General features: G+C 39.1%; 2 protein-coding genes across 3 annotated transcripts in view; both read right to left on the reverse strand.

The window, feature by feature from the left end:
* myom3 (myomesin 3) overlaps positions 1 to 8,337 on the reverse strand; it is a 51,744-nt gene extending 43,407 nt beyond the window's left edge. The window contains exons 1-3 of the mRNA XM_079344830.1: positions 8,177 to 8,337; positions 6,143 to 6,269; positions 70 to 174 (exon numbers count right to left, since the gene is read on the reverse strand). Of these exons, the coding sequence (XP_079200956.1) occupies positions 70 to 174; positions 6,143 to 6,249 (212 nt within the window). The 5' untranslated portion in view covers positions 6,250 to 6,269; positions 8,177 to 8,337. The remainder of the gene's footprint in view (positions 1 to 69; positions 175 to 6,142; positions 6,270 to 8,176) is intronic.
* An 8,863-nt stretch (positions 8,338 to 17,200) lies between these two features.
* On the reverse strand, positions 17,201 to 25,041 carry ifnlr1 (interferon lambda receptor 1). Of its 2 annotated transcripts, none has more exons than XM_079345147.1 (7): positions 24,744 to 25,041; positions 23,357 to 23,489; positions 22,817 to 22,992; positions 22,552 to 22,688; positions 22,257 to 22,398; positions 21,157 to 21,287; positions 17,201 to 19,930 (listed from the first exon to the last, which is right to left on the reverse strand). In XM_079345147.1, exons 1-7 carry the CDS (start codon positions 24,790 to 24,792, stop codon positions 18,947 to 18,949), a joined length of 1,752 nt encoding a protein of 583 aa, XP_079201273.1. In that variant the 5' UTR covers positions 24,793 to 25,041; the 3' UTR covers positions 17,201 to 18,946. The 2 variants fall into 2 exon arrangements, with proteins under 2 accessions (XP_079201273.1, XP_079201272.1); XM_079345146.1 differs by having other exon boundaries at positions 22,552 to 22,727.
* Positions 25,042 to 25,632: the final 591 nt, after the last annotated feature.

The raw sequence follows: 25,632 nt of genomic DNA on the forward strand, positions 1-25,632 counted from the left end.
TCCTTCCCTTGTCTTCTTAAAGACCAACAACAACATGTGACATGTATTTTAAATGCTCTTAAGTCTCACCATGTCCTGTGGCGGGGGAAGTTGTCCATGTCCAAGATCTCTTTGACAGACATGAGATCAGCGGGGATGATGGGGAAGAAACCAGAGTAGGAGGCGTCCTCATCACTGTAACATTCAGAAAAATAAAACAAAGCCAGATTAAGACAGGATATCTTACATATTTTCCCTTGTCGGTCTTCACAGATGTTTAATGTGTTGATGGAGTGATTGAGCATTCATATTAGCATGCCTTTTATTTTTGCTCCAGTCCATGGTACATTATGCAATCCTAGGTTCATCAGACCATTATTCTCCTCTGCCACTAGAAAGCAGCAGCGTCTCTCCTATTCTCAGTCTGAACAGCAGTGGATGTGTCAGAAAGAGAGCTCTGTTTATGTCGGCAAACAGTGAATGCTTTTATCTTGTCTCACAACTGAAAACAACTAAAATTGACTTTTTAGTTGGGTTTTTTTGTCTCCTCTTCCTGTGGCAAAAAAAACTAGCTGGGCAAACAAGGACAAGCCAAATTCAAACAGAAAACAAAAATGGCAAAGAAAGGGGATTTCCATGAAAGACAGACAAAACAATGTCAACATTGTTGTTTTTTTTGCAGTAATTCCTTCTGTCAATGTGTGGGGATCAGGAGTAAGCAGAATAGTGCGGTTCATTGTCTTTGACAGCAGATTTGTCCCCGATCAGTTGAAACATACAAAACAGTGTTTCATAAACGATCACAATGAATGTCCCAGATTAAGATTCAGTTTGTGTTTAAATAAGAATTTTTTTCACTTTCTTTCCTTGATAAAATGGAAGTTTTCAGATACGCGAGCTGCACTGTTGAACATTGCTACAGTTTTATATTACGCAGCTGCTGGACATTAAGCTGAATGCAGTCTCTTTAGTTTTTCTACACATTCTGCAACACTTTCACAGCTGGTCATCTAACAGACACTGTACTTTGTTATTTTGCTTTATAAATTAAAAAGATGGAAGGCAGGGTGAAAAAAGTAGTCCTTGCCACTTTTTAATTCCACAAATCAAATCATATTTCCTTGGATTAGAAAAAAACATCTGCTATAAGAACTTCGCTCAACCTTAAAGGACGAATGTTGGACCAGTAGATGTCGCCTATGAGCACCGGCATGAAACCAAAACAAACTGAGTGACAGTGACACCTCCGTTATTCTGAGACCTCCACTCTCCTCCAGCGACACTCCTCCAAGCCCTCTCCATTGCGTTTAAAGGAAAGGACAACATTTCCCATTCCTGTATAATGCAATTTCCTGTGGTCTGCATGGTTGAGTTAGCAGGCTAATGTTAGCACACTTTGGTTGATTCACAGATCATATTGCACTTGGATTGACCATAATCAATATACTTCTGTGACATCCAAGTAATCAGTGAGCAGGCTGTGTTATCCTTCTTTTCCTTAGTCATTGACTGAACAGCTTCATTACAAGGCCTTCCCGTCCATCTAAACACAGCCCGACAACAGTACAGCCAGCGGGACCTCTCACTCAGTGTATTATTTATCGAGGATAAACTTGATTTCTGACATATTTATGTGGCAAAATGTCGCACATTCTGCCTTTAAGAATGAAAATAAAAATATACCCAAAAGTATGGATGATGCCTTCTAATATCTATGATACTGTTATGAATTACATTTATGGATCCCTCTACTGCTGCTTGTAAAGGAGGAGTTGTTATTAACTTCTGTATATACTGCTTGGCTTCTAAATCCTTAAAGCTAAAGACGCTAATTAGTTGTATATAACCCCACAGTGTTCCCTTTACGTCTGTGGTGTAGAAACACTCCTGTGCTAGAGTCTACAGGAGGTATAATTAGAAACAGTGGCTGCTGATATAAGCACAGGGAAATGATGACAAATGGTGTTTATGAGCCAAAGGGTTCTGGACCTGAGCCAAAAGGTTGTTCAAGGCACAATGGCAATTTTAATTGTGCATCATAGCATGCAATCATCTGCGATGTTCAGTTTAAAACCCACACTATGTCTGTGTCAACAGGCAGGGAAGCTGTTTGTGTTCCAGCTGACGAACTGAAACACGAACTGAACATGATGAACCAAACCCGAATAAACAAACGTAAGCGATAATAAACGAGGAAGTGCTGCCTGCTGCGATCTCTGCCGTGACTCAAAGTAGTCCATTCTTTATGGGCACAGAGTCGAACAGATACCTAAACACTGAGACAATACAGTAAGTAGACCAATGTAATGTAACACTGAAGCATGAGCTCTCCTTTTATAGCGCCGACGATAAACTGAGCCGACCTTTACTAAGTGCCCCCCCTTAAACTGGACAGTTGCTACTGATGAGGCAGTCTCAGAAAACTTTTGTAATCATCGTCCAATAGACAGTGTAGTCCTCTGGGAACGGCATGAATCTCTCAGTATCTCTGGTGAAGCCAGAGGTTAGGTTGAAATAACTTCCATGTGAAACTTGCTTTTCTTTGGGTAGTTTACGTCTGCAACTTAACACCATCGATTCTTTGTCCTAACATCCCAGAGTAGCGCCTGTTCATCTGTTGAGTCTAAGTTCAACGGTAGAATGAAAGCTACACTCAGGCTCACTTCAGCAGCATGAGCGTGAAAAAGAAACCGATTTCAATGTGATTAACTTTCAATTCAGGGGCATTAAGACTTCTCAAACGATTACATCTTGGTGCAGATGTTGAAAAAAACAATGAAAAGTCAAGATTCCCGTCATCGAGAGGAGAAGAGAACAATCTTTTAATTGTTTTTTATTGGTAAATCATCATTGGAATACCATCAAAAGGAGCGTGTATGTCGTTAGCGCAGATAATTTTAAGCAACTTTACTGTCCACACTAGGGCTGCGAATCTTCAGGTGTCTCACAATTTGGTTCAATTTTGACTCTTGGGGTCACGATTCTATTCAGGATCGATTTTCTAAACGACGCTGGCTTCGTGATTCAAAGTCTGTTTTTTAATTAGTATAAACTTCAGGCATCTGGGAGAATGGCTGAATTTCTTGCTTCTCCATTAGGCTTTCTTTGAGTTCCTACTTTATGTTAAAGAGCTAGCTTTAGCACTTTGCAGGGAGTGACTGATAAGCAATATCTCCGTAAATCGAGATTAGTGACAAGGTAGCACAAATCAATGAGTCTGAAAGGAATTTTTGTAACAAAAGATGCATGAACATTTACTCTTTTTATCCACACAACTATTGAAAGCAGTTTTTATTAAAGTGCTCAGGTATTTAAAGTTTAATTTTCTTCTTGTTTTGTTATTATACGTAAGTACTTACTTGACATTGAAGTTAAGTACATTACAGTACATTAGCTGCTTTGAAATAAACATTACAAGACTCAAAGTTTGTTTACGCAGACGTACGAAACAACCCCAAACTGCCATAGCTGCTAACAATAATTAGCCTCAGGCATTACTTTCAATGAGCCATCTCAATAATGGCAAAGCAAATTGACGTGACTTCTCATTTCTTTTGTTTGTAAGCCGGGATATTTCCCCATTTCACCGCACTCAGGGGACAACTTCTGCTTTTGCCGACGGATTTTTTTCTCCTTTCTTTTGTTTAGCTCTCCTCTGACTGTGTGCTCAGAGACTCATGCTGTTTGAATAATGTAGTGCAAAGCCTTTAGCTGGGCAAGTAAAGCCAACATACACACAAACACTCATGGCATTAGGGCTTATAAACAGGAACATTCACACACACACACACACACACACGTGCTCCAGAGCAAACAAACATATGTTGAAGATTATACTGCCGTGTGCAGAAGAAACATGCTTCCTCAAAAAGTTAACATCCAGTAATGATATTTAAAAAAGAGGAAGTTTTCTGAGAGACATTGGATGTTCTGTTATGGTTGTGTGTCAACAACTTGTACTGAGAAGAGTAATACCGGCAACTTTGGTACAAACAAGCAGAACAAGCCGGGGCAAAACTGTTCACTTTGTTCATAGTTCTGTTTTCCAAAGATACCCAGAGGACTATTGGTGTAAACATTTATGCAGCGTTCCCTAATAGAGGATCTAATAAGCATAAACTCCACTTCACACCTGCTGCTTCTCTTTTACTTTTTTTTTTTTTTACACCAAAGAAAACTCTTAGCTCAACTAAGCCTCATGAAATACTTATTTTTATCATCCCTTCTGTGAAAATGGGTTCAAGTTTCCTTTATTCTGCAGACCTCCCATGTTAGCCTAATTTAATAAGTCACAGCAGCAGGGGATCTGTGAAAATGAAATCAAATTTGACTGGAGAATATTAGTGCAGGACGAGAAGTGATTTCTATTAGAGCTCACTGGACTCACTGAAGAGCACCGGTGTATCTCCGTTATTAATAACTGTTTCACTCTCCTTTGCCTTTGTGCAGCAGGACAGGCTTACTGTTTGTTAGTCTTCTGGTGAACTAGACACACATATCCTCATCGCCTTATGGATTAGACTTACGTTTCTCTGATATTTATTTAATCATATTTAATATAAAAATCATTTTGAAGTCAGTGATTGAAAGTCCAACAAATGGCTAGACTTCACATGACTGAAAGTTTGTATTTTTATTTAAGGCAAAGGGTTGAGGTCAGATTCAAACACACACACACACACACACACACACACACACACACACACACACACACGCACAGTTATGCTTACTTTGTCTTAAATAAACTTGATATTGACATTCAAAAGTCGTTTTGACTGTATGTATTTGCTGTCCCATTTACGCCAGTGGTTTTTATTTGTCTTTCAACACGACGGTTGGCTGGAGTGGCGTCCAGGGCCCACGCAACAATAACACTGCTAACCACAATGTTACTGAACGCCACGTTTGCCAACTGCTGACAAGTTTGTCTTCATTTATTCAATGGTCGGATCCACTTGGTTAAGTGTGTGTGTGTGTGTATGTGTGTGTGTGCAGAGCAAAGACAGGGTTTTTGTGAAAAGGGTCTGCAGCGAAGTGTGTTTGAGAATACTGAATTCATAGTCCTTGTGCTAGCAGGTACCAGCAGGGGCCTGCAGGGCATACTTGAGTGAATGTCATGTCTGCCATCTGTTACTCTTAAATAAATAAGTAATATAATCCTTCAACCAAAACTCAGGGAAAGTTTGCACAGTTTCACTGGTGTCACAGGAACACTACCAATCTTAAAGCAATGCATACATGAAGGTACAATCTTACATTCAACATCCTATTAAAAATATAGTTTTAAAAAAGTGCAGCCTTTTGGGGGCGCTGGTGTTGCAGTGGGCGGGCGGCCCGGGTTCAACTCCAACCTGTGGCCTCTTTCCTGCATGTCAGTCCCCTCTCTCTCTCTCCCTGATTTCAAACTCCATCCTCTCTATATCTCTCTCTTATGAAAAGGCAAAAAGCCAAAAATAAAATCTTAAAAAAAGTGCAGCCTTAAGTACAATGTTGAGGACTCAGATACGTTCTACTTTAATCTAACATTGACTTCACAATGGCTCAAAGGGACACATTGATTTTTTGATTTTATTACATTTATATAGAATTTCCTGTGATTAGTTACTCTTAAGATGAACATAGTTTTATGTAAGAGAAACTTTAAAGAAAAATTGATCATCCTTTAAATACTGTTCATACAACAAATCAGTGGATTAAAAAAAGAAAAGGACGTTTGGGCGCTTTTGCAAATCTCAGTCGACTATTGGTTGTATCCAGTTTTCATACAGAGATGTTTCTTAAATGAAAGTATTGATCAACAACATTTAAAGTTGCCCAAAGAGGTAAAATAATTAGATATTTTACAAAACAAAGCGGAAATGACATCAAAGTTGGAAAAAAATGACATGGCAGAACTGTTTTATTCCTTCATGTCCCATCAATCAACCTCTGATCCTTCAGACACATTTGGATGGACCATATAGGCCGTGGAAACCATTGGACTGCATTTACTCAGTCACACAGATTTAAGGAGTAGCCTACTTTAACGATAGTACTTGGAGAATAGTTTGGTAAAAAATAGTCTCTACTTTTATTTCAAGTCGGCTTTAAATACTGGATTTTCACTTTACAATGTTCTACTTTTCCAACTTGCGCGACTGATGTGAGCGGAGCATGCCTGCACCTGGAAGTGAAGGTCCTCTTCTTGATCTGGGAGGACAGCTGCATGCTGTGAGACATCTGGGACGACTGCTCCTCCTGCTCTCGCTTCCTCACCATCCTGGTTTCCATGGTAACTCTTCTACTGGCACCTGTGGAGGGAGGGGAACGCAGGGAGTGAGGATGCAGATGTGTGTAGGAGGCAGTGATACGCGGAGTCAATGGAAGTCAGTCAGATGCCGAAGAGGCTGAAAGAACATAAATACAAAAATTACATGTTTTTAAGCAGTCAACAGACTTGGGCTTTGTATTCAGATGGGAGTGACACTGTTGTTTTTATTTCGATTTTTCTCAGTTGAGGTGGAAAATACATGATTAAACCAAAATTGTGAATCAGATTCCAACATCATAGTCATCGAGACTAAATGGTCTGCTGAGTGCAAATGGCATGATTTAGGTCTCTGAGCATCAATATCTATTGGAAGGAGCACAACGTTTGTGATATATTGAAGTGTCTCAGCACTGGTGACTGTAAGACACAACTGGGTGCTACTAATAACACTGTTTTCTAATCAATATCTGCTGCAATTATGTCCTTGATCCACATTAGTATCAAACTTATGTCAGTGTCTGAGTTTCATTGTGAAACGAGCGACAAGCACACCTAGCACAAATGGGTTTCGATTCAAAATGTCGTTAATGCACTTAGGGGAGGAAATTTGTTGTCAGAAATCCGATAGTCAGCACTTTGACACAGACTCAGACTTTTATTATGGAGCACTTTTACAAATGGTATGGAAAATACAGAACTTTCAAATTTGCTGCTTTAGAATTGATTTCAGTACATTTCCTGTGCATCATCTCTTTGATGAATGGACCTAACCCTCCATAAAACATCAGTATACTGAAACATGCAGTCCAATGTTCGTAAAGGCCTTATGTGATCAACCTCGGTCGACCTCGTCTAGTAAATATTCATATCTGAGAAGCTGGAATTTGAAAATGTTTTTTTCCCTCCCAACTGGATTGAAAAGTTTTTGACAATGATTAGATGATTGAATTTTGTCTTAATGTGTTTCACCTGAATCTTAAAAGTGTTTCATAAAGTAAGTCAGACAATAACTATACTGTGCATGTCCAGTTTGGTTCTTTGTGTGGAGAAAAAAAAAAGTTTTCCTTTCGTCCCAACTTAAATGAATCACCCCTTTGTGGGTCGCTAAGCCTCGAACAATTCATCAGTCAAGGTCTCCCATACTGCTGCCCACACCCTGCCCATCATTAATCATGTGACCGCTCTGGGGCAGTGGATGGAGAACCTACATAACCAACAGAATCAGGTTGTTCCCCAAGTGAATGCTACATTCACGCAATCCCAATAACAACAACAACGACCTGTGTTCGTGACAATTTAAATAGTTTAATTTGTTGATTTTTCTCATCTGCTTCAATTACTCAGTAAGCTAGCTAACAGGCTAGTAGGAAAGCTTGATTCCCCCTGTTGCTCTTTTTGTCACTTGTCACTGTTGTGCTGTGTTTGAAAACTGTGAATCAAGGGCAGCCGCTGGGGTATTAAAATGGATCTGTCACTGTTGGTGGGCATGAATCATTCTCCTCTGAAAATGAAATTACTGCTGTTTTGTACACACGGTGCAGTTTTCCACTTTCTAGAGTGAATTGGGAGCTCATGTCTCCTTCAATGTAAAAAAACCCGAACAAATCAAACGCAGAACAAAGTGGAAGATTATTTACTCTACAGTTTGCGGGAAGATGTTGTCAAAAAAGCCCCCCGTATGAATAATTAACAGCTAACGCTAACTAGCTTAGAAATAGCAAGAAATTACAAAAGAGAGAGACACAGCAAGATAAAAGAAATATATCTGACAAAGCAACGACAGAGAAAAAATGAACACTATTATTCAGACATATATGGAGGCATGTTATAGGCTTTGAACTCCAGCATAGTGTTTGCTAACACATCTGTAACCTGTTTTAAGGCTAAAAAAACAATACTTGTTTTTCTAGTTTCAGATGAAGGCTGTGTGAAGATAATCCCACTCACACTTTCTTTAAAGAAACAGATGAAGTCCTCTGGGTGTCGAAGATGTCCCAGATGGAAATATCCCACTTGCTTTTGTCCCTACCTGTCCTTGAAGATCTGACACGATCTCAGCTGTCTCACCTCTCAGTGTCTCCTCTCACTTTCTGTCTATGTACGTAAGCTCTCGCTCTCCTCTCTCTGTGCCTCTGTTTGATGAAGCGATGAGGGTGACCCTGAGCACAAAGTGTCCTTCAGTGCCAAGAATGTGGACAACACAATGCTCTGTCATTCTTAAGTTGGTAAATATAGACCAATGACACCTCCCTAACACTAAGTCCTAAATGGACACACAAAACCACCACACTCGCACACAGGGACACATCTTTGCCATCAGTCAGATCGATTTACAGACTGCCCAGAGGACGAGCCGCCACGAGAAGACACAATGACTCCCCATGCAATCAAAAAAATGCTGGACCAAATGACCTGAGCAGCTGAAAGGAACAGCTGGACGGACCTCAGGAGAATAACTCGCAGAGCCGGAGCGACATGTGTCTGCTCAACAACTGTCACAAGAGAAATATATATATATTAACCAGTACTCTTACTGTCGCACTATCCCACCTGAGTACAAAGAGTGCTAAATTAAAAGCTAAGATGTTGCAAACAACAAAGCAGAGGGCTGTGGGGAGAAAGAGTAGGGGGTACTTGAATGAATAAAAGAATGGGAAAGCAGTAAGTCAGCTGACAGGAGAGGGATCTTAGATTCTGACTTTTAAAGCATCAGGTTATTAATACTGTAGGAAACACATGAGGCACCTTTATTTCTTTGATTCTTTATCTCCTGCTTTGTAAGATAAAATCCACATTTTGTCATTTCATTAGACGAGAACACACAAGCTAGTATCATAAAGCCAATCACAATAAAATTGAAATTTATTTCAGGGGCCGGCAGTGATTAAACTCCAATCAAAGAATCATACATTATTATTATTTGGCTATTTCATTTTCTGATTTCAACTCTTATCCTCCTTCTACTTTCCTCTGACAGCGACACAAAGACGGGGGAGCAAAGATAACATGTAGAGAGATTTTCCATCTTAAACAAATCTTTGAGCTTGCAATTGTTTTATGTTCATGAACCATGTACAGTATTGTGTTTGGTTTGCAGCACCAGTAACTTCTAATCAAATGAACGCTTTCTGTGTTTAGCTGCCTCTGACTCACTTAACAGGTGTAGCAGCAAAAAGTCAACAATCAGCCGCACACCTGCGCTGCTTACAGTCTGTGGATGTTGGCCACAGTGATAATGAGCTGATGCTGATGATAGCGGGACTACAAATCCGTCCTAACTGTGTATGTGATGTCAGCAGTGTCCTGTTTACCTACAGTACATTTACATGCAGGGAAAACACAGACTGTCATTCCGGTCACCACTGGAGGTGATATCAGACAGACTGTTCTTGTGAGTCATAGGAAACAAGAAAACTGGCGGTTTCTGTTTGCATCAAACAACAGAAATGTGCACATGGCAAATTAAATGGGAACATTTTTCCCCTTCTTTTATTTAAATCAATGTTTTTTTTTTCTTAACCATCTGGATGGACTTTCAGCTAATATTTACACAGGTATTCAATTTTCCTTAAGGATAACCATTAAGGAAAATTGGTTTGGTTACCATTGGCATTTGATCCTCTCCCTTTTCACCCACCAGAAGGTTAACATTTATTATAGAGTATAAACATTCCATGCCCATCAGGCATATATCACTTTTTTAAGATCAATAATTTACACCCAAATTAGCATTCAATTAAAATGTAATTTGTCCACATATTTTATACTTCGACATGAGGCCCAGCTGCTGCTTTACTTTTAGAGTCTAATGATAAATGTGAACCTGTTAGACGTCTGAATTTAAGTTAATGAAGAACATAATACCTGCCTAACGAAATCACCAGTATTGATATCATTTATTCCAATACAGTCGTAGTCATACTTAACTAAATTAGAAAGGATTTCTACACCAACTCTTTTATTCTGCCTGTGCTTGTTTCATTATCTTACACAGTGTTTTTTTTTAATTCATCCCTGTCCGCTGTTCTCCCATTAATCAGTGTCGGCTGTCTAACACAGTCCATTTTGTGTCTTTTGTCGTGCTTCAGCAAATATTACATAAAATTCTCCCTCAAGCATCACTTTTTTATTAAAATGATGTATTTCCATTGTCCAGTTGTATGATTTCATGTGCGCTTGAAGCTTTCCCTCAATTCTTGTTTTCTCCTCAATTACATGGAATATGCTCACATGTTGTTGTTTCGGTCATATCACTTTGTTGTTCGTGTGCGAGTGAACAAAGGGGCTTCGAGGAAAGAAAGGATCACTCAAGGCCACAGCATTATGGAAGGATGAGGGTTATTTATAAGCTTTTAGTAGCCACACCTGCCTCTGTAATATCAGCACACAATACAAGCTACTGTTGCCAGGCCCTCTCTGCTCATCATGCATTAACAGTGACTATTAGACTAAGAATAACTACTGGGACAAAGCAGCTGAGGGCTACCTTTATTAGTCTATTGGAAGGCTCCTCAGCTTCTGTCTATGTTGTGTATTTCATGCAGGCCTTTGTCAAAGATAGGGTAGCTGTTGGATTTGAAAACATTTCTGTCCTGATAAGACATTTTAAGAACTTTGAAGTTTCTGACGTACTGCTAGACTTTTTAAAAACCCAACTCACAGCAGCTTCTGTTGCTTAGTGCCTGTTTTATTTACAACAAATTATGCAAATGCACATTCCCACAGTACCTGATGCACAAAATACATAATGATCCCAGTTTTACATGTACCAAGTCAAACATGTATGGCAAGCCAGCTTAAGGACTAGATATTTACAGCACACTCAGGACAGCTTCCCCTGTTTTATTTATCATTAATGCTTATCCACAATTCATGCTCGCGCTGTGCTTTTACTTGCATACATTATGAATAAAAAGCCAGCGTCAGTGTTGACACTGTGGAAACATTTATTCCCTGTTGAATTGCCTTGAATTTCATCTGCACCTCACAGATGCAGAGGGTATCTTGCTCTTTAATGCATGGGACACCGTGGAGAGGACAGCTGTGATGTTCCAGCTGAGTTTGATGCCACATCCACACTTTTTATTTTTTTATTATGTCGAGTTCATAATGCTGCGAGTTACTGGTTCCTCAGCTAAGTGCCCAGACTACCGTAACATTGAAAATCCATCCCACCCACCTCTGCTGGTCACATGTCGGAAGATTGTGAGAGAGCTGACCAATCAGAAGAAAGTTGGGGGGCCTTGAAAAGACAGCAATGTGAAATAACCTAATAAGGAAGAAAAGCAGTGCTATTTGCAATACGCAATGAATGGGGGTTAATGCCAATCACATCAGGCAATGTGGGTCATGCTAACACATGTCTCAGCATTACTTACTGGTGCATTGGTCACTGGTTTATAGGACACAGATTTTACGTAGCTTTGTGCAGGGTTGGATCATCGTACTTATAACACAACTTTTTAATGCTGAAAACCCTTGGGCAAGCATTAAGCATTGTTTACAGCATGAATGGCCAGTTTAATTGTTCTAGTTATGATATGAAGCCTGAGCTCACACAGCACAGAAAATCAAAATGAATCCCAATTTTTGTAATAACATCTTGGAGGCAAGTGTAAATTCTTTTCTCTGTGAGTCCGCAGCTCGTGTTTACAGGCATGACATGAGCCAGAGGACACGCTATGAAGAGCTATCAAATACATTTCATTTAGTTAAGGATGGCATGACTTTCTTTGATGTGGGGATTTTCCTAATGTTTGACAATAGCAACATATCACTTTCTAGACATAATAATGAAAATAAATGTGTTTGTACTACTACGTTTTTAGGACTTTTAAGCAACTCAAATCAGCTCGATTTTTCTTTGAACTTGTTCCCTGTTAAGCAGAACGAACAGCCAAGATAGAGGTCTTAAATTGACTGTCTGTCTACAAAATATTATAGTTCTCATGCTGGAAACTCTTCTCGGTTTTCAGCTGCCATCTGCCACTTTCTAGACAGAGCAATCACTGCTCCACTGGGAATTGTCTCGGTGGAAACTACTAAGAAAGGTTCTTTTCATTTTCTAACCTACAAGTTAAAGGCGCTCAGAATAGATCTTAATGGACACTAAGGACTCCAGGATGATCCATCATGTCCTGCTCTGCCTTGGCAGCTGTTTTGCAGGCCTTTTTCTAATTAAGGACGCATTAATAGCGCATTAGAATGCAAGACTGGAAAGGGAGGGGGCGAAGTGATTGCATCCAATTACATGCAGACCTCAATTTGTCAAGGTATGTGGTCTGAGAGAGGGAGGATGCTTCCTAAATGGGAAGGGCAGTATGCGGACTCCCTGGTTCAGTAATTCTCTTACAAACTTTATGATCAGTGTACAGGCTCACAAGCAGTACGGTCTGCATACGTTTCAGTGGACCCACTCAACTTCAAGCACCTCATCGAAACAGATAAGTGTTGAAAAATGTCTGTATTCGAGATAAGGAGAATACTGTGCCACTTTTAAAGACTTTAGACGACCAAACTCATACCCTCAACTTCTTCAAACAGTTTTTAATAGGGTTAATTGTCTTCAAAGGAGATCTTCCTTTTCTATATCTCTCCATGCAAGAACTTTTCCTAAAATAAAGATAGTGAATGCAATCATAAATTTGGCAATCACAAGTGCTAACACCCAAAATTAGCCTTCTACGAGACTGCTTCGAAGTTAAAACCTCAAAGGAGTCATTAACTGTTAATGGGAATCTCTACCCGTTATCAAATATTGTAGGGACTATCAAGTTTTTGTTTTTTTGGTTGCAGCTGGAAACTTTTCAAAATTCTGAGTGAAGAAGGAATCCAAGCTTTCATGTTTGGATCTTGACCCAGTGTTAAACTTTTCGTGTATTGATTGAAGCGTACTTTTCCCAGTACGAGAGTCAAAGCCGGTTGCCTCCCTTGTGCTCTCAGTACTAGAATGACTAAAGTGGCCATCTATATATTCATTGATCCAGGGCCTGTGCACACACTGTGATTGAAATTGTGTTTGTGCAGAATCAGTGGGTTCATCCCAACTACTATTCCCCTTTTAAAGTTCCATCATGCGTGTGGCACTTGAAAGTATTTGCCCCTGCAATCTCCCATTGATGTCCGTGGGACCTGGAGAGCTAAAAAAGAGAAAGACAGCCTTCTGACAGACAGAAAGAAAAGAAACTGTCACTTCTGCCAGCCAAGTGAAGGCTGTTTTTTAAGACGCCTGTCCAAAGTAGAGTTAGACGGGAAGAAAGAAGAAAGGGGTGTAATGAAAAGTTGGACAACATGCCCGGTGCCATGTCTCCTCTTTTCAAGCACATATGAGCACTTTTGCTTTTCTCCTGCAGTGTATTGTGAGGAGGATTAACTTTGGGAAAACTGTCTTGTTTCCCATCTTCTCTCCTCTTTGACATTTTATGTACCGTTTCAAATGCAGGTTTTTGCCCTCCATTTTTCTTGGCTGATCTTACCTCTCTACCTCCCACTTCCTCCTACGCACACAAACTATTTCACGTGTTCATTCCATTACCGTCTATTTGTGTTGGTTGAACTTTGCTGGTGTATTTGTTGGGTGAGGACTCGGCTCTTGTTTAATCCTCCTTTACGATGCCCACTTTTTCCTCTGTTCCTCCGTCAGCCCTGCTCTCACTTCAATCCCAGAGACCGACTCACACACGTAAAGGGCAGCAGAGCTGACTCGGATTCAACAAGCAGAAAAGAAGCACTATGTTCATTGACATGCTTGGGCTTTGATGAAGACGCCCAGGCAGCTATGAAACATGCAACATAGCACCACTGCTCTACAGCACAGAACAACAAAGCAAACCTTAGTTGCATCCCTCAAAAACACCCACAGCTCATTGTGGCTACATTTCTACTGAAAAGGTGAAAGAAACATTGCTGTTGGTTCTTTGGTAAGAAGACAGATGAAAGATAAAATCACTGAACCAGACAGCCAAAATAAGTTCACTGTGAACTCTTTGTGGACGTGACTTCCTGTTTGACATGGATGCAGGCTGGTTAGATTAAATGTAATTAGTTTGAATCCAAACGATTACTAGAACAAGTTGACTCGTCAGGCAGTACTTGTTTGCTTTCTTGCAGTAGTCTTGGTGCTTCTCTGTTACTTATTCGTGCAATGGTCTTGTATACCATTAATTCATCCAAGGCAACCTGGCCATAAATCAAAAGCTTTGGAAGTGTTTATGATGCAAAGTTTCTTGCTGATAGTGTGGCAGAGGATGTATTGATTCAGTTTAGCCATCATTTTTCATGATACAGGATTTCAGCATTTAGCATTCACGATCCTGCAAAGTGTACTGTTTGTCTACCCAGGCAGTACATACTGTTGTCATGATTTATGAATCTGTTCCTCTTGTTTTATTGAACAATATTTCTGTTTTGTGACTGATGCACCTGAAACCCTGAAATTGAATTTCTGGTCTTCTTCCTGCAAACATTATGAAATCACGGTGTTCAAACTGTGGAGAAGTTCTGATCAAGTTTGGTTTGGCCTACATACAGATCTCATTCTTTTATTATGGGCTTTGATGACTTACAGTTTATTCAGTTGTTTTAAGCTTTGTCTGCAGTATTCAAATAACAGCTTGAGCCACCTTTACCTGACAAGAGTTATGTTTTCACAACTCACCTGAGCCAATTACTAAAGGCCTTACTTTAAAATATTTACTTCATAAAATTGTGAAATTGAATGACATACAGTATAAATTTGAAACTTTAGAAAACATTTCTCAAACTGATCTTCTTCAGACTTAAGCTTGATTTACTTCTGCATTGAATCTACTCCATTGTGCCCTACGTTGTTATGAGCGCTGCATACTTGTGAGTCACTGTATCTTCATAGCTCTGCTACACGCCACCTAAAAAGCTGGTAAGCAGTATGGCTGTCAATTTATATTCTAAATTCAAACATTTATTCGAACCTGCGGGAGGAAGTTCCCATTCAAACCGTAATAAGTAATAATTTGAATTTAAAATATTCAGTCTATCAGCGTATCAGGCTGAATTATTTTTTATTATTTCTTATCCACTAGAGGGCGCTCTCATTATGACTTGTCCATTGCATGCATTCATGAGTTATATATAGACCTGTGTTTCTGGCAAAAATATCTCGAAATAGGTCTTTCTTTGGGGATTGTCAACAATCTGTTCATTATTGTGACGGTAACACGAAGTAATAAAAGCTCAGCTTGAAATGCCATTTTATCGTCACTTCCACGATGTTCTCTGGCTGTACGTGAACAGGAAGCCACTGAAATCAAGCTTATTATGTTGGCTTTGGAGATGATGGATATTGAACAGAAATGTATTAATGTTAACGTGTAGCTTTCTTGTTTCTTCTGGATTAAAAAATGGCATCAATACTAGAAATGTTGTAAATGCAGGAATATGATGCTACCCAGCGGACCAATCACAGGGCTTGCAGTCTGCTTAATTTTGAAATGCTACATTCATACAGTATGCTTCTGCCTTACTTAAGGGCTACGCGAACCTAAGACATATGTTATGGCGTAGATGAAGAAGTATAAATCAAGTTTTACACTCACTGTGTATGAAATGTTTGACCAAACATCATCTGTTCGGATCTGTTATAAGAAAATATAACGTTGTAAATAATTTGGTTTTACACAAAGAGCTGCATAAGTGAGACGTCCTTTATACACTGCTCTTTGCTGAGGGATATTCGATGTGAACACATTTGTGCATTGTTGTCACTGTCCAAAATAATCTTTTACTTTCAATCACTCCCATCTTCACTTTCACAATGAGCAGGATGAACTCACTAGAGAGGCCAGCTGTCTCGTTAAACAGAAGAGCTGTAACAGAAGGCCAAGGTGGATGAAACACAGGAGAGTATGGTGAAGAAAGAATGGGATTTTGAGCAGCTTTATTTAAACCAATCAATAACATTTATTATTTAACTCTAGGGCACACTATAAAAAATACAATAATAGACAGAGCTGTTTTGAGAGAATGAGTCCATGTTGTTCTCTTTAATTGTAATAGGTTTGTTAATATTGGATATCTGCTGTTGTACTCTGTCATCTGTTCATAGGTCAGGCTGTAATATTCCATGAGCACGGTAGAAGTTGCATAACAAAGCACAGAATGATCCACACATGACTCATGTTATCCCTTGGAAAGTAATGCAATGGATGCAGATAGCTACATTGATTACCCTCTACATTTGAGTATAATTTCCTCTTCTGGTTTCCGAGAAAAGGATGGACAGAAAGGAAAGGATCTTGATATAAAAGGATTGGTTAATCCAAGACGACATAAAAAAAAGCAACCCCCTTATCTTTGAGCAAGTTTTGAACAGGATTTAAATTAGGGTAATAACCCCTTATCATTTAAAGAAAAGGGGTTTGTGTGTGTTCATTTTAATTTTCCTGCGGATCCATGTTTTACACATAATTACCCTTTTACACTTAGCAGTTCTGCCACGGAGCTCAGTACTGTTTTGATTTTTTGACTAAAGACACAGTCCCTCGCAACAGGCTGTTAAGTTGCACTTTGGATCCTTTCTGCAATCAATCTTTATGATTAGCCACAGTGGCTGTGGATAAGGCTCATGTGTGGCACAGTTAATATACAAGTTACACAAATTACAAGTTAATTATTCTGATATAATTCATGGAGAGAAAGTGGCATTAACTCCTTATTTCCAGTCTTGTAGTTGGGCAGCAAGTTCAGCGTCTCCTGCATAAAGACTTTGCTTGGATGGGAAAGAGTTCAAAATGCTTTTACAACCCTTCCTAACAAACAAAATGAATGCGCACATAAAACAGTGTCAACCTTTTTTGTGAGCTCCAGATTGTCCATTTTAAAAGTGGGGTTTAGAAATATAACCCTGAATACAAATGAAACCCTAAAATGCACAGAAATTATATTTTGGGGGAATTCAATTCAAGCTAACATCAAGTTTCTAAAACACACAATAAGCATAGTTCTATAAGTTTATTATTTACATGCATCCATTTATCTTAATTCTGCAGAAACCACAGAGATGAACTGACGTGCAACACTTCTTCATAAATGTTTTACAGTGTGTCCATATATGGCTCACCTTGCTTCAATACACCTGACATTATAACTTTACAACGGCCCATAAACAGCTGGCCTGAGGCTATTAAAAACCCAGCTTATATCAGTGTGGCTGTCTGAAACATGACCCCAGCTTCCAATATATATCTCCACACTGTTTAGTTTCTTCTGCTGAAAGAACAGTAAACAACGAGGAGAAACGAATGAGTTCATGACCCCTGTGTTTCAGGGAAATGTAAAAAATTCTGCTATTTTGCATGTACATATTCAGTCACTTGTATGGATTCCTTACAACAAATATAACATTCAGATATCGTTGACAGTATGGGAACAGTGAGCTTTATTTTAATTACAATTTTGGTCTTTGTAGCCTCAGCTTAAAACAAGTTGAAGGTGCTGAGCTGTGTCCACAGCTTTGTTTAGACACAAGGTCTATGAGTGTATTTTTAAATCCGATCCATAAAGCTGACACTGACTGCATTTTACATTGGTAAACAAGAAGCATTTTTTTCCTGCAGCTTCATATTCAGATTAGTTTCAAACAAATCAAACCAAGTTCAAACAGTTTATGTGACAACACACAAAAGACTCCTGCTGTTTAAACACACACATTATTAAAAAACATTGATTTCAGGCAACGGAATTTCACTTTCAGTGTCTTATACTAGTTGTAAAGGCTTTTTCTACTTCTTTTTTTCCCCATTGTGTCTCGTTTATCAATTTCACTTTCAAATGTAAACCAAACTATGAATGGATCACATTAATGTTGAAATCAAGAATCAGTAATAAAAGACGTGAACTTTGCTTTCAGCTTCTAACAATTAAACAAAATGTAAAATAAATATTAACGTAAAGAGGTGGTTTTTTTAGTTAAATAATGGCTTGAAATGTAAACAAGGACTGAAAAAATATAAATTAAATGATATCCAACTAAAGTGCAGTCGAAACTATCGCCACTTATTATGAACATATTTAAGTGGGGTATGGATGGTGGAATTATGCCCCAAAGCTTTTTTTTTTCCTTCCAGCAAAACATGAAGGGCCTTTTTTAAAAACAGTGATAAGTGTTTATTCTTTAATATTTATACTCTTTCAGTCTGAATCCTACTGTTGTGAAAGTGTGCATGTGTTGCTTAGGCTGAACTACACACTCTAGCTGAGCTGAAAGCAGAGAGAACCAGGACAGCTTTTACGTCGTGGAATTATTCAACCTCAGGATGCTACACGAACACATGTGCAACTATTTTCATAGAGGCCACTCTCATCCCAGTTGCATAGTTAGACTCAGATAGACTACCTTTTTTCCATTTGCTTGGAGATACCTTCTTTACCTTGTAGTGCGTGCCCGCTGAGAGTAAACAATTCATCGCCAGCTCTTGATTCAATTGTTGATTTAAACCATAGAAAATACATTTTGAGGTTTAAAAACAGTTTGGACATGTGTCTCTGCATTTTCAGTCACGCAACACACAGAAAACTCATTCATTTGCCGGAGACATATACCGTCACCAAACCACCTGCCAATGCCCCCATTAACTGCTCCTCAACCTTTTCTTTAAAAAAGTTACTGCAGTATAATATAAATATCCTCACTCAATGACCCAGATGAATGAAAGCATGTTATGTGACTTAAAATGTTAAAAGTTATTCTTGAATTTGTATTCCCCAAGCTCCAAGAAGAATTTCTCTTGATGTTTCCTCATTTTCTCTGACGTCATCTTCCTCAGCTTCCTCCTCCTCCAAGCCAGTCAATGTCCAAGGTTTCTCAATCCTTCTGTTTCCACAACTGTCTTTGTGTAAAGTCCCAGAAAGGGTTGTTGGCGTCCAGTTTTGTTTGTAACCTGATTCAAATGTTGCATCACCAGGTGGTGTGTTCAGACATTCCTGTTGCATGTAAGGAACAACTGGCTGAGATGGGAAGTAGTTGGTGTTACAGTACAGATGGGTTGGCGTGTTTACAGTGCTGTCACCACACCCTGAGTCAGACCACTCTGAGCTGTCGAAGCTCTGAATGGAAGCAAGTGATGGCCCCTCTTTATTGGAGTCTAAGAGGTCAGATAAAAGGGGTTTCATTTCACTGCCACATGTGGTGCTCTGGAACGTGAGAGAAGGCAACAATAGTTGTCCATTGGGATCCCGAACTGTATGTAACAGCAGTGGCATGGCTGCAATGCTCTCATTAGAGTCCAGATCAGGTATCGGTACTCCATGTGTGGTACGTTCTGGATCAATTCCACCTTTGTCCCAGTCTTCTGTGCTGGAAGCAGATGGTAAGTTCCCAGTTTGCCTGTCTTCAGCGCAACCCTGCTGACCATCTTGATTCTCTTTGGCAGGGACATGGACTGCTACAAGACTGTAAATTTCTGAGGACTGGGCACTTGTGTCCCCTGGATTTGAGGTTGGACTTTGTGCTCCTGTGCCCTCAGAGGAGTCGTAACTGCCTTGACAGGTTGGCCAGGGGACGTCTTGGGGAGAATAACCTCCTGCTCCAACTGATGACACATTTGGCTTCACTCGTATGGATGCGTAAACTGTTGGTTCACCCTGAGTATTGAAGTCTGCTTTAGAAATGTGGCAATTCCCATCTAGAAACTTCATTACGTTGGGCAAGGTGTTAAAGGGCGTCACCTGTTTTAAAGATCAGAAAGACAGACCAACCAGAGTCAAATAAAGTTTTTTCGACAATAATTCATTAAGGCAATAGTTCATGCAAATATACAAGAAACAACAAATATACAATAAAAAAAGATGCTAACTACCGTATATCTCAATTACAATTACAAAATTAAAAGCAAGTGTCTGCTAAACCTGTTTTTGTGATGCTGTGCCCGTTTTCAATACAAAACCAATGCAGGTCAACGTTTTTAGTGCTTTGTCCTCAGGTAGCTAACGACCTCAGCGCTTGGTGTTTGTTGTCGCTAGCTAACTAGTGCTCTTATTTGAAGCCCTGCCACAGTCATTAATGTAACTTTTCCTCTTATAACCAATCAAACTAAAGGGGGCTGGACTTCCGATATTAACTGTTGAGCTGCTGCTTAAGCCATAATTTCTTGCCAGCGATTATACATTTTAACAAATATTGAGCATGCTTAATATTTGATAGCTTCCTATAGGAACGTATTTATAACAGATGTGATGGTTATCTCTGAGGGAAGTGCTGTGAGCCAGGTTTTGTAACCTAGCAACAGTAAGCGTCAGTAAGGAGCACTCTAAAATAGAGGTAGTACGCTCTGCCGGTGTAAAAATAGAAAAGGTGTTAATGGACACAGGCCCTGTTGCTGACTTGTTATCAGATTTATTCTGTTTTCTTTGAATACGTACATTTAAAGGGTATCAGATTCACAGAACTTTTAATGAAACTTGACTCCAACTTCACCTCGATGGCTATGTCAAAAATGTTGCACAATTAAAGACAAGTGCTGACATAGCCAATTGGGTAAAGTCAACACTTTTTAAAGTGTTGTATGTCTGTTACTTCGAACCTCTCAGCATGAAGCTGTTGTATTACATGACCCAGGACTGGCAAACAAAAAAATATTAATGGGAACGATCAAACATCTATAAAACATTCAAGGGAAGAAAACACTTTGATTTGAAGGTTACAGTTAATTAATAACTAGAACAACAGTAAACTGAAACCACAGAAAGCAACATAAGTTCCATGTTAAAACATGTTTTAACTTACCTATAACAACATACTTTGATGTGTTTAATTGTGAACAGGTTGCTGCGTCATATTGTCACCCTAAATGTGTTAATGTGCCTGAGGGCTTGAACTTCCAGTAAGGCATCATTTCCTCGTAATAAGACACACACACACACACCAAAGGACACTCGAGAAAAAAATATCTTACCAATGGCTTTGGCATTTTCTTTTCATTTCCACCCTTCGCGTAGAAGCAAATTCCCACAATGGCGAATGTTACCACAGCCAATAGAAGACCAGCACCCACAAGCAACCATGGCAAAATCTTCAGATGATTACCTAAGGTGGGGGAAGAGAGTTGATGTCATATGTCAGTGAAAATCAGTTCATCTGTAAGATCAGACACCCTCAGGCACTGCAAACTGTGCACTAAAAATATTCTATTAGAAACACACAAGCTTAGGCATGTTCTCCGAGGCACATCGTAGCATAGCTGGTATTGAAGCAGATGAATTGTCTTCTTCCTGGATGTACATAGATACTTCTGAGAAGCCCTTTAATGTTGGTAAGCAGGAACTCGTCTCAAAAGAAGCCTCCACAGGGATTTCCCTCTCCAGGAATAGGATAGCTATAGCTTTGAGTGCACTCGTAAAAATGGAAATGCCAGCGCCCTTGTGCAATTAAAAGTATTAAGTTGAATGTAGTTGTCAAAGAATGCATTCAGAAAGTGGCTGCTAGAGAAATCATTAACTTCTTTTTCTATATCTGGGTACAAAGTGTAATTACAGGTATTGTTTCAATGGAGCAGTTTGATTTGATACTGGATACTAGATTTTATTAGATCATTGGGTTATTTTTAACACATTTTCCCAATTAGTTGAAATTGAATTGAAAACTTTATGTTTTTCTAAGTTTCTGCATTCACTTAAATACATTATCAAAAAACGTCTGAGAGAAAATGTAGATAATCTCTATTCTTGTATTGTTTTCTCCGTAGCCAGTGAATACTTTCCAGCTAAGACATTGGGCATTGTCACAGTGTTGCCGCAAGGAAAACAGACATTTTGTTGATATAATCAGGATAAACGCAATATGTTATTCAGATTATACAAATACGTCATATCTTAGTAAACATGCATGTATCAACACAAAGTCCTCCACACAATTCACCACTTCTAGTGTGTTTTCATATGTCCATATCTCATGTGTTTATATTACATATCTTGGCAATCAATGACCAATATGAATTTCCTCTTCAATATGTTATGCTGTAAGAATGTGATAGAAGAGGATTATTATCGTCCTTACTTTGCAGTTTGGTACAGAAGGAGGCCTTTTCACTCTCTGGGCGACCCCATTCTGCAGAAGGCTTGTAGGAGACATTGCCACAGAACTCTGTTTGGATGTTCTTCAAGTTGATTTTGAACTGTCCAGTTGTGGATTCATAGACCTATAGACACATAGTGCATGATATGAGTTACTAAATGATTCAGACAAAAAAAGAATAATAATAATCTATCCCCACATAGAAGGGATGAAGTGCATATTGTTTTTATCTGTGTCTGTTTGAACAGTATATTCTGCTCTTCATATGGGCACTCACCCTTGCAGCCCACTTTGGTTTGGTGATGTTTACAACATAAAAAATAACATTCCCATTTTTGCTTCTGCTGATGATGTCTGCAACGGAGACTCCGTTGGGTCCCGAGGGCAGGGAGACGTCAACATTCAAGGATGTCACTGTTGTATAATAAGAAATACTCGGTTGACCAAATGTAGCTAAGGAGGAAAAAACGCTGGTTAGTAAATGTTGCAATACAATACAAGTAAAATAGAATAGCATGTTAAAAGAGATTTGAAATACTTACTGCGTGCTAGAGGTTTAAAACTGGTGGTGCGACCATGAACACGGCCGTTAACATAGACCTGAGCCCGGTAGTGAACATCATAAACTGATGGGGTCTCTGCAGTCAGGTCACATGACAGAGCAGTAATGTTCTGACAATCCGCTTTCATCTGATACGATTGGCCTTCTTTGGCATCACTGTAAAATAATACAGTACATTGTGATAAGCCTTTTGATAATAAAATGGGCCTTTCGCCACACACCTTCACATGTCTGTCTAACTGTAACATTTACGTTTACTGGAACCATTTAAAAACCAAAATGAGTTACAGTGACATAACCACTCAAAGATCATTTGAATTTGCTAAAATATACTGTGATAGCAACAGATGTCACTGTAATGACAAAAACTTAAAAATGCATCAAATTCTTGGTTTCAGTTAAATATAGTTGTCTCTTACACATCAATAACACGTTCATTGGCACACCCTTTTTCATGCTGTAACCCGCCCATAGGTAAAGGGACAAAAAACAATAACGTATAAGTATTCCTGGGTCTTACCTCCAGTACATGACACTATAGAGGATCTTTTGTCCAGGGAAGGCTGGCTTTACTGGTACCCAGTGGAGAACGTTGAAGAAGTTCTCTGATTCAAAATATACCGTGTGGTTCCGATTGTCCGTTGACAGGCAAGCTGACAGACAAAGGTAAAAGAGCAAAGTCTATCACTTTACGGCAGAATTTGATACTCAATCCTTGTTCTCAATCAGCCTTGTCGATTTCGCAACATCTTTAAACTTTGGAAACCAGGCCTTAAAAATGTATTTAACAAGTCACCTTCTTTTGGTCGTATTTATGCTATGTTTGAAATTTAAAGTGAGAATGGATTTTTTTTTTCCCCCCCCGTGAAAGCAAAGAGAGAACTTTTATTAATGTTGAAGCTTAAGTGTTCAATCACTGCATCTTTTTTTAAAGCTATTCATGCTGTTGTATTTGCAGCATTGGCACAATATGATCAATCCAGAGATAAGGAAGAGTCACTGCATTTTCACAGGCTGAGGCTTTAATCTGAGGATCTCAACCCTTTTCTTTGCAGCACACCAATTGGAGCTAAAAGTGGTTTTTGCAGTGACATTCTCTTAAAATTGTGCATAGTTTAGTTCCTTAAGGATTTATATTAACTTGTATAACAATTGTGCTGACTATTTTTTTAAATTCATTTTACAGTTTTATCTGCAGATCTTCAAATAATCAATTTGTGTTATCATTTGTTAAGTTGGCAGAGCCTCGCGCCCCCCTTACATCTTTGCCCCATCTCCCTTTAGACGGTCCTGGACCCCAGGTTGTGAACCAATGACCTAAATAGTGTAACACAGTATAAATACACTGGAGTGTATAGTGTAACATGGAAGTTATTACACAACTTCTTTGGTCACTGAAACTAAAAAGGTATTTGTTCTATGACTATGCTTGTGACATCATTCATACTCAAAATAATTGCAGTCTTCAGCCCCGGCGAACCAGAAAGAAATCTTTAACTTCTCTAAGAAAGAATTTACATGTAACTAGTGATAACCATATAGCTCATGACTACTTAATATTATAGCCCATGTCGATCACTGATGGAGTAAAAGACACAAGGTTGTATTTATTTCAGAATTAGCATTTGAACAGTGATACCCTCAGCAGTACTTTAGCCAGGCTCTGAATTGAAATAGTTCCCTTTAATCACCACCATTTAAAATAAGCAAAGTCCATAATGTATTCATTTCAATGAGAGAGAATCACTCGACTATATACAGTATGCTAATGTGTGCCTTATTGTTGTGTTGTTATCTTTCCTATTAGGGCTGCTTTGTCTGAATGAAGGCACAGTCAATATTTGACTGCGTATTATCAACATGTGCAAATCAAAACAAAGTTTATATTAGCTTCTGTGTATACTCACCATAGCAGAACAGGAGGAGGATGATGACTCTCATTGACCACATCTTCATCAGGTACGCCGGACACAAAAATATTAAAATCCTACAGTGCTGCAGCAAAGCTACAAGTTTGAAAATTAAAAAAATAATAATAACAGGGATATAATATTAAAACTCACTGAGAACAAAACAAAGAAAACAAACTTAAGTTCCGAACCTCCCAAATCCTTCCAACAAAAAGCTAAATATTAGATACATACATATTAGAGACATAGGAGGTTTAAGTGTGTTTCTCTGCCTCGTCTCCTGGAGTGTACGGAGAAAGGAGCGGCTTTCCTCAGGTGTACAGGTGTACTTTGGTATTTGTTATCACCTTGTTCCTGTTTACTGTATGTCACACCCTCTTGCGTTCTCTCTCCCTGCTCTCGACTTCCCTTTTCCTGCCCTCCTCCTCCTCCTCCTCCTCCTTCTCTTACCTGTTACACCTTGAGTCAATCTCTCTCTCTCTCTCTCTCTCTTTCGCTCTGTCTCTTCAAACTTGTCTTTCAGGTTATTTCTGGTTTTAACAGTTTTTTACTGGAAATGATCCAGATTTGCAACTGCGGAACTAAAAGTGAAAGATCATGTTAGTGCACACGATGGCGGAGCTTTGCATAACAGGCTAACACAAAAGACACTTAAATAGCTTGATGTCAGTTTAGACATCATAATTACACCTTTATGGTAATGAGCAAACAGGAAACAGACTTATTGGACATATGCATGTGGACATCATGTAATTTTCCATTGCAGCATTACTGTAGTGGGGCAGTCATTCAAAACAAAGGCTTCACTCTGCCTTTAATAAAGCCTCATAGGAGACCAAATATTTACAGTTTATGTCAGGAATTATTATGGCTTTGTATGCACATG

The sequence above is a fragment of the Symphodus melops genome, assembly GCF_947650265.1.
Source record: "Symphodus melops genome assembly, chromosome: 5".
Taxonomy (NCBI): Eukaryota; Metazoa; Chordata; class Actinopteri; order Labriformes; family Labridae; genus Symphodus; species Symphodus melops.

Coding starts and splice junctions, on each gene's coding strand:
- ifnlr1 (XM_079345146.1), bottom strand. CDS start 24,792: ATGAAGATGTGGTCAATGAGAGTCATCATCCTCCTCCTGTTCTGCTAT. Junction 23,490..24,743: donor CCTCCTCCTGTTCTGCTATG/GTGAGTATACAC, acceptor TTTGTCTGTCAG/CTTGCCTGTCAACGGACAAT. Junction 22,993..23,356: donor TATAGTGTCATGTACTGGAG/GTAAGACCCAGG, acceptor ATTATTTTACAG/TGATGCCAAAGAAGGCCAAT.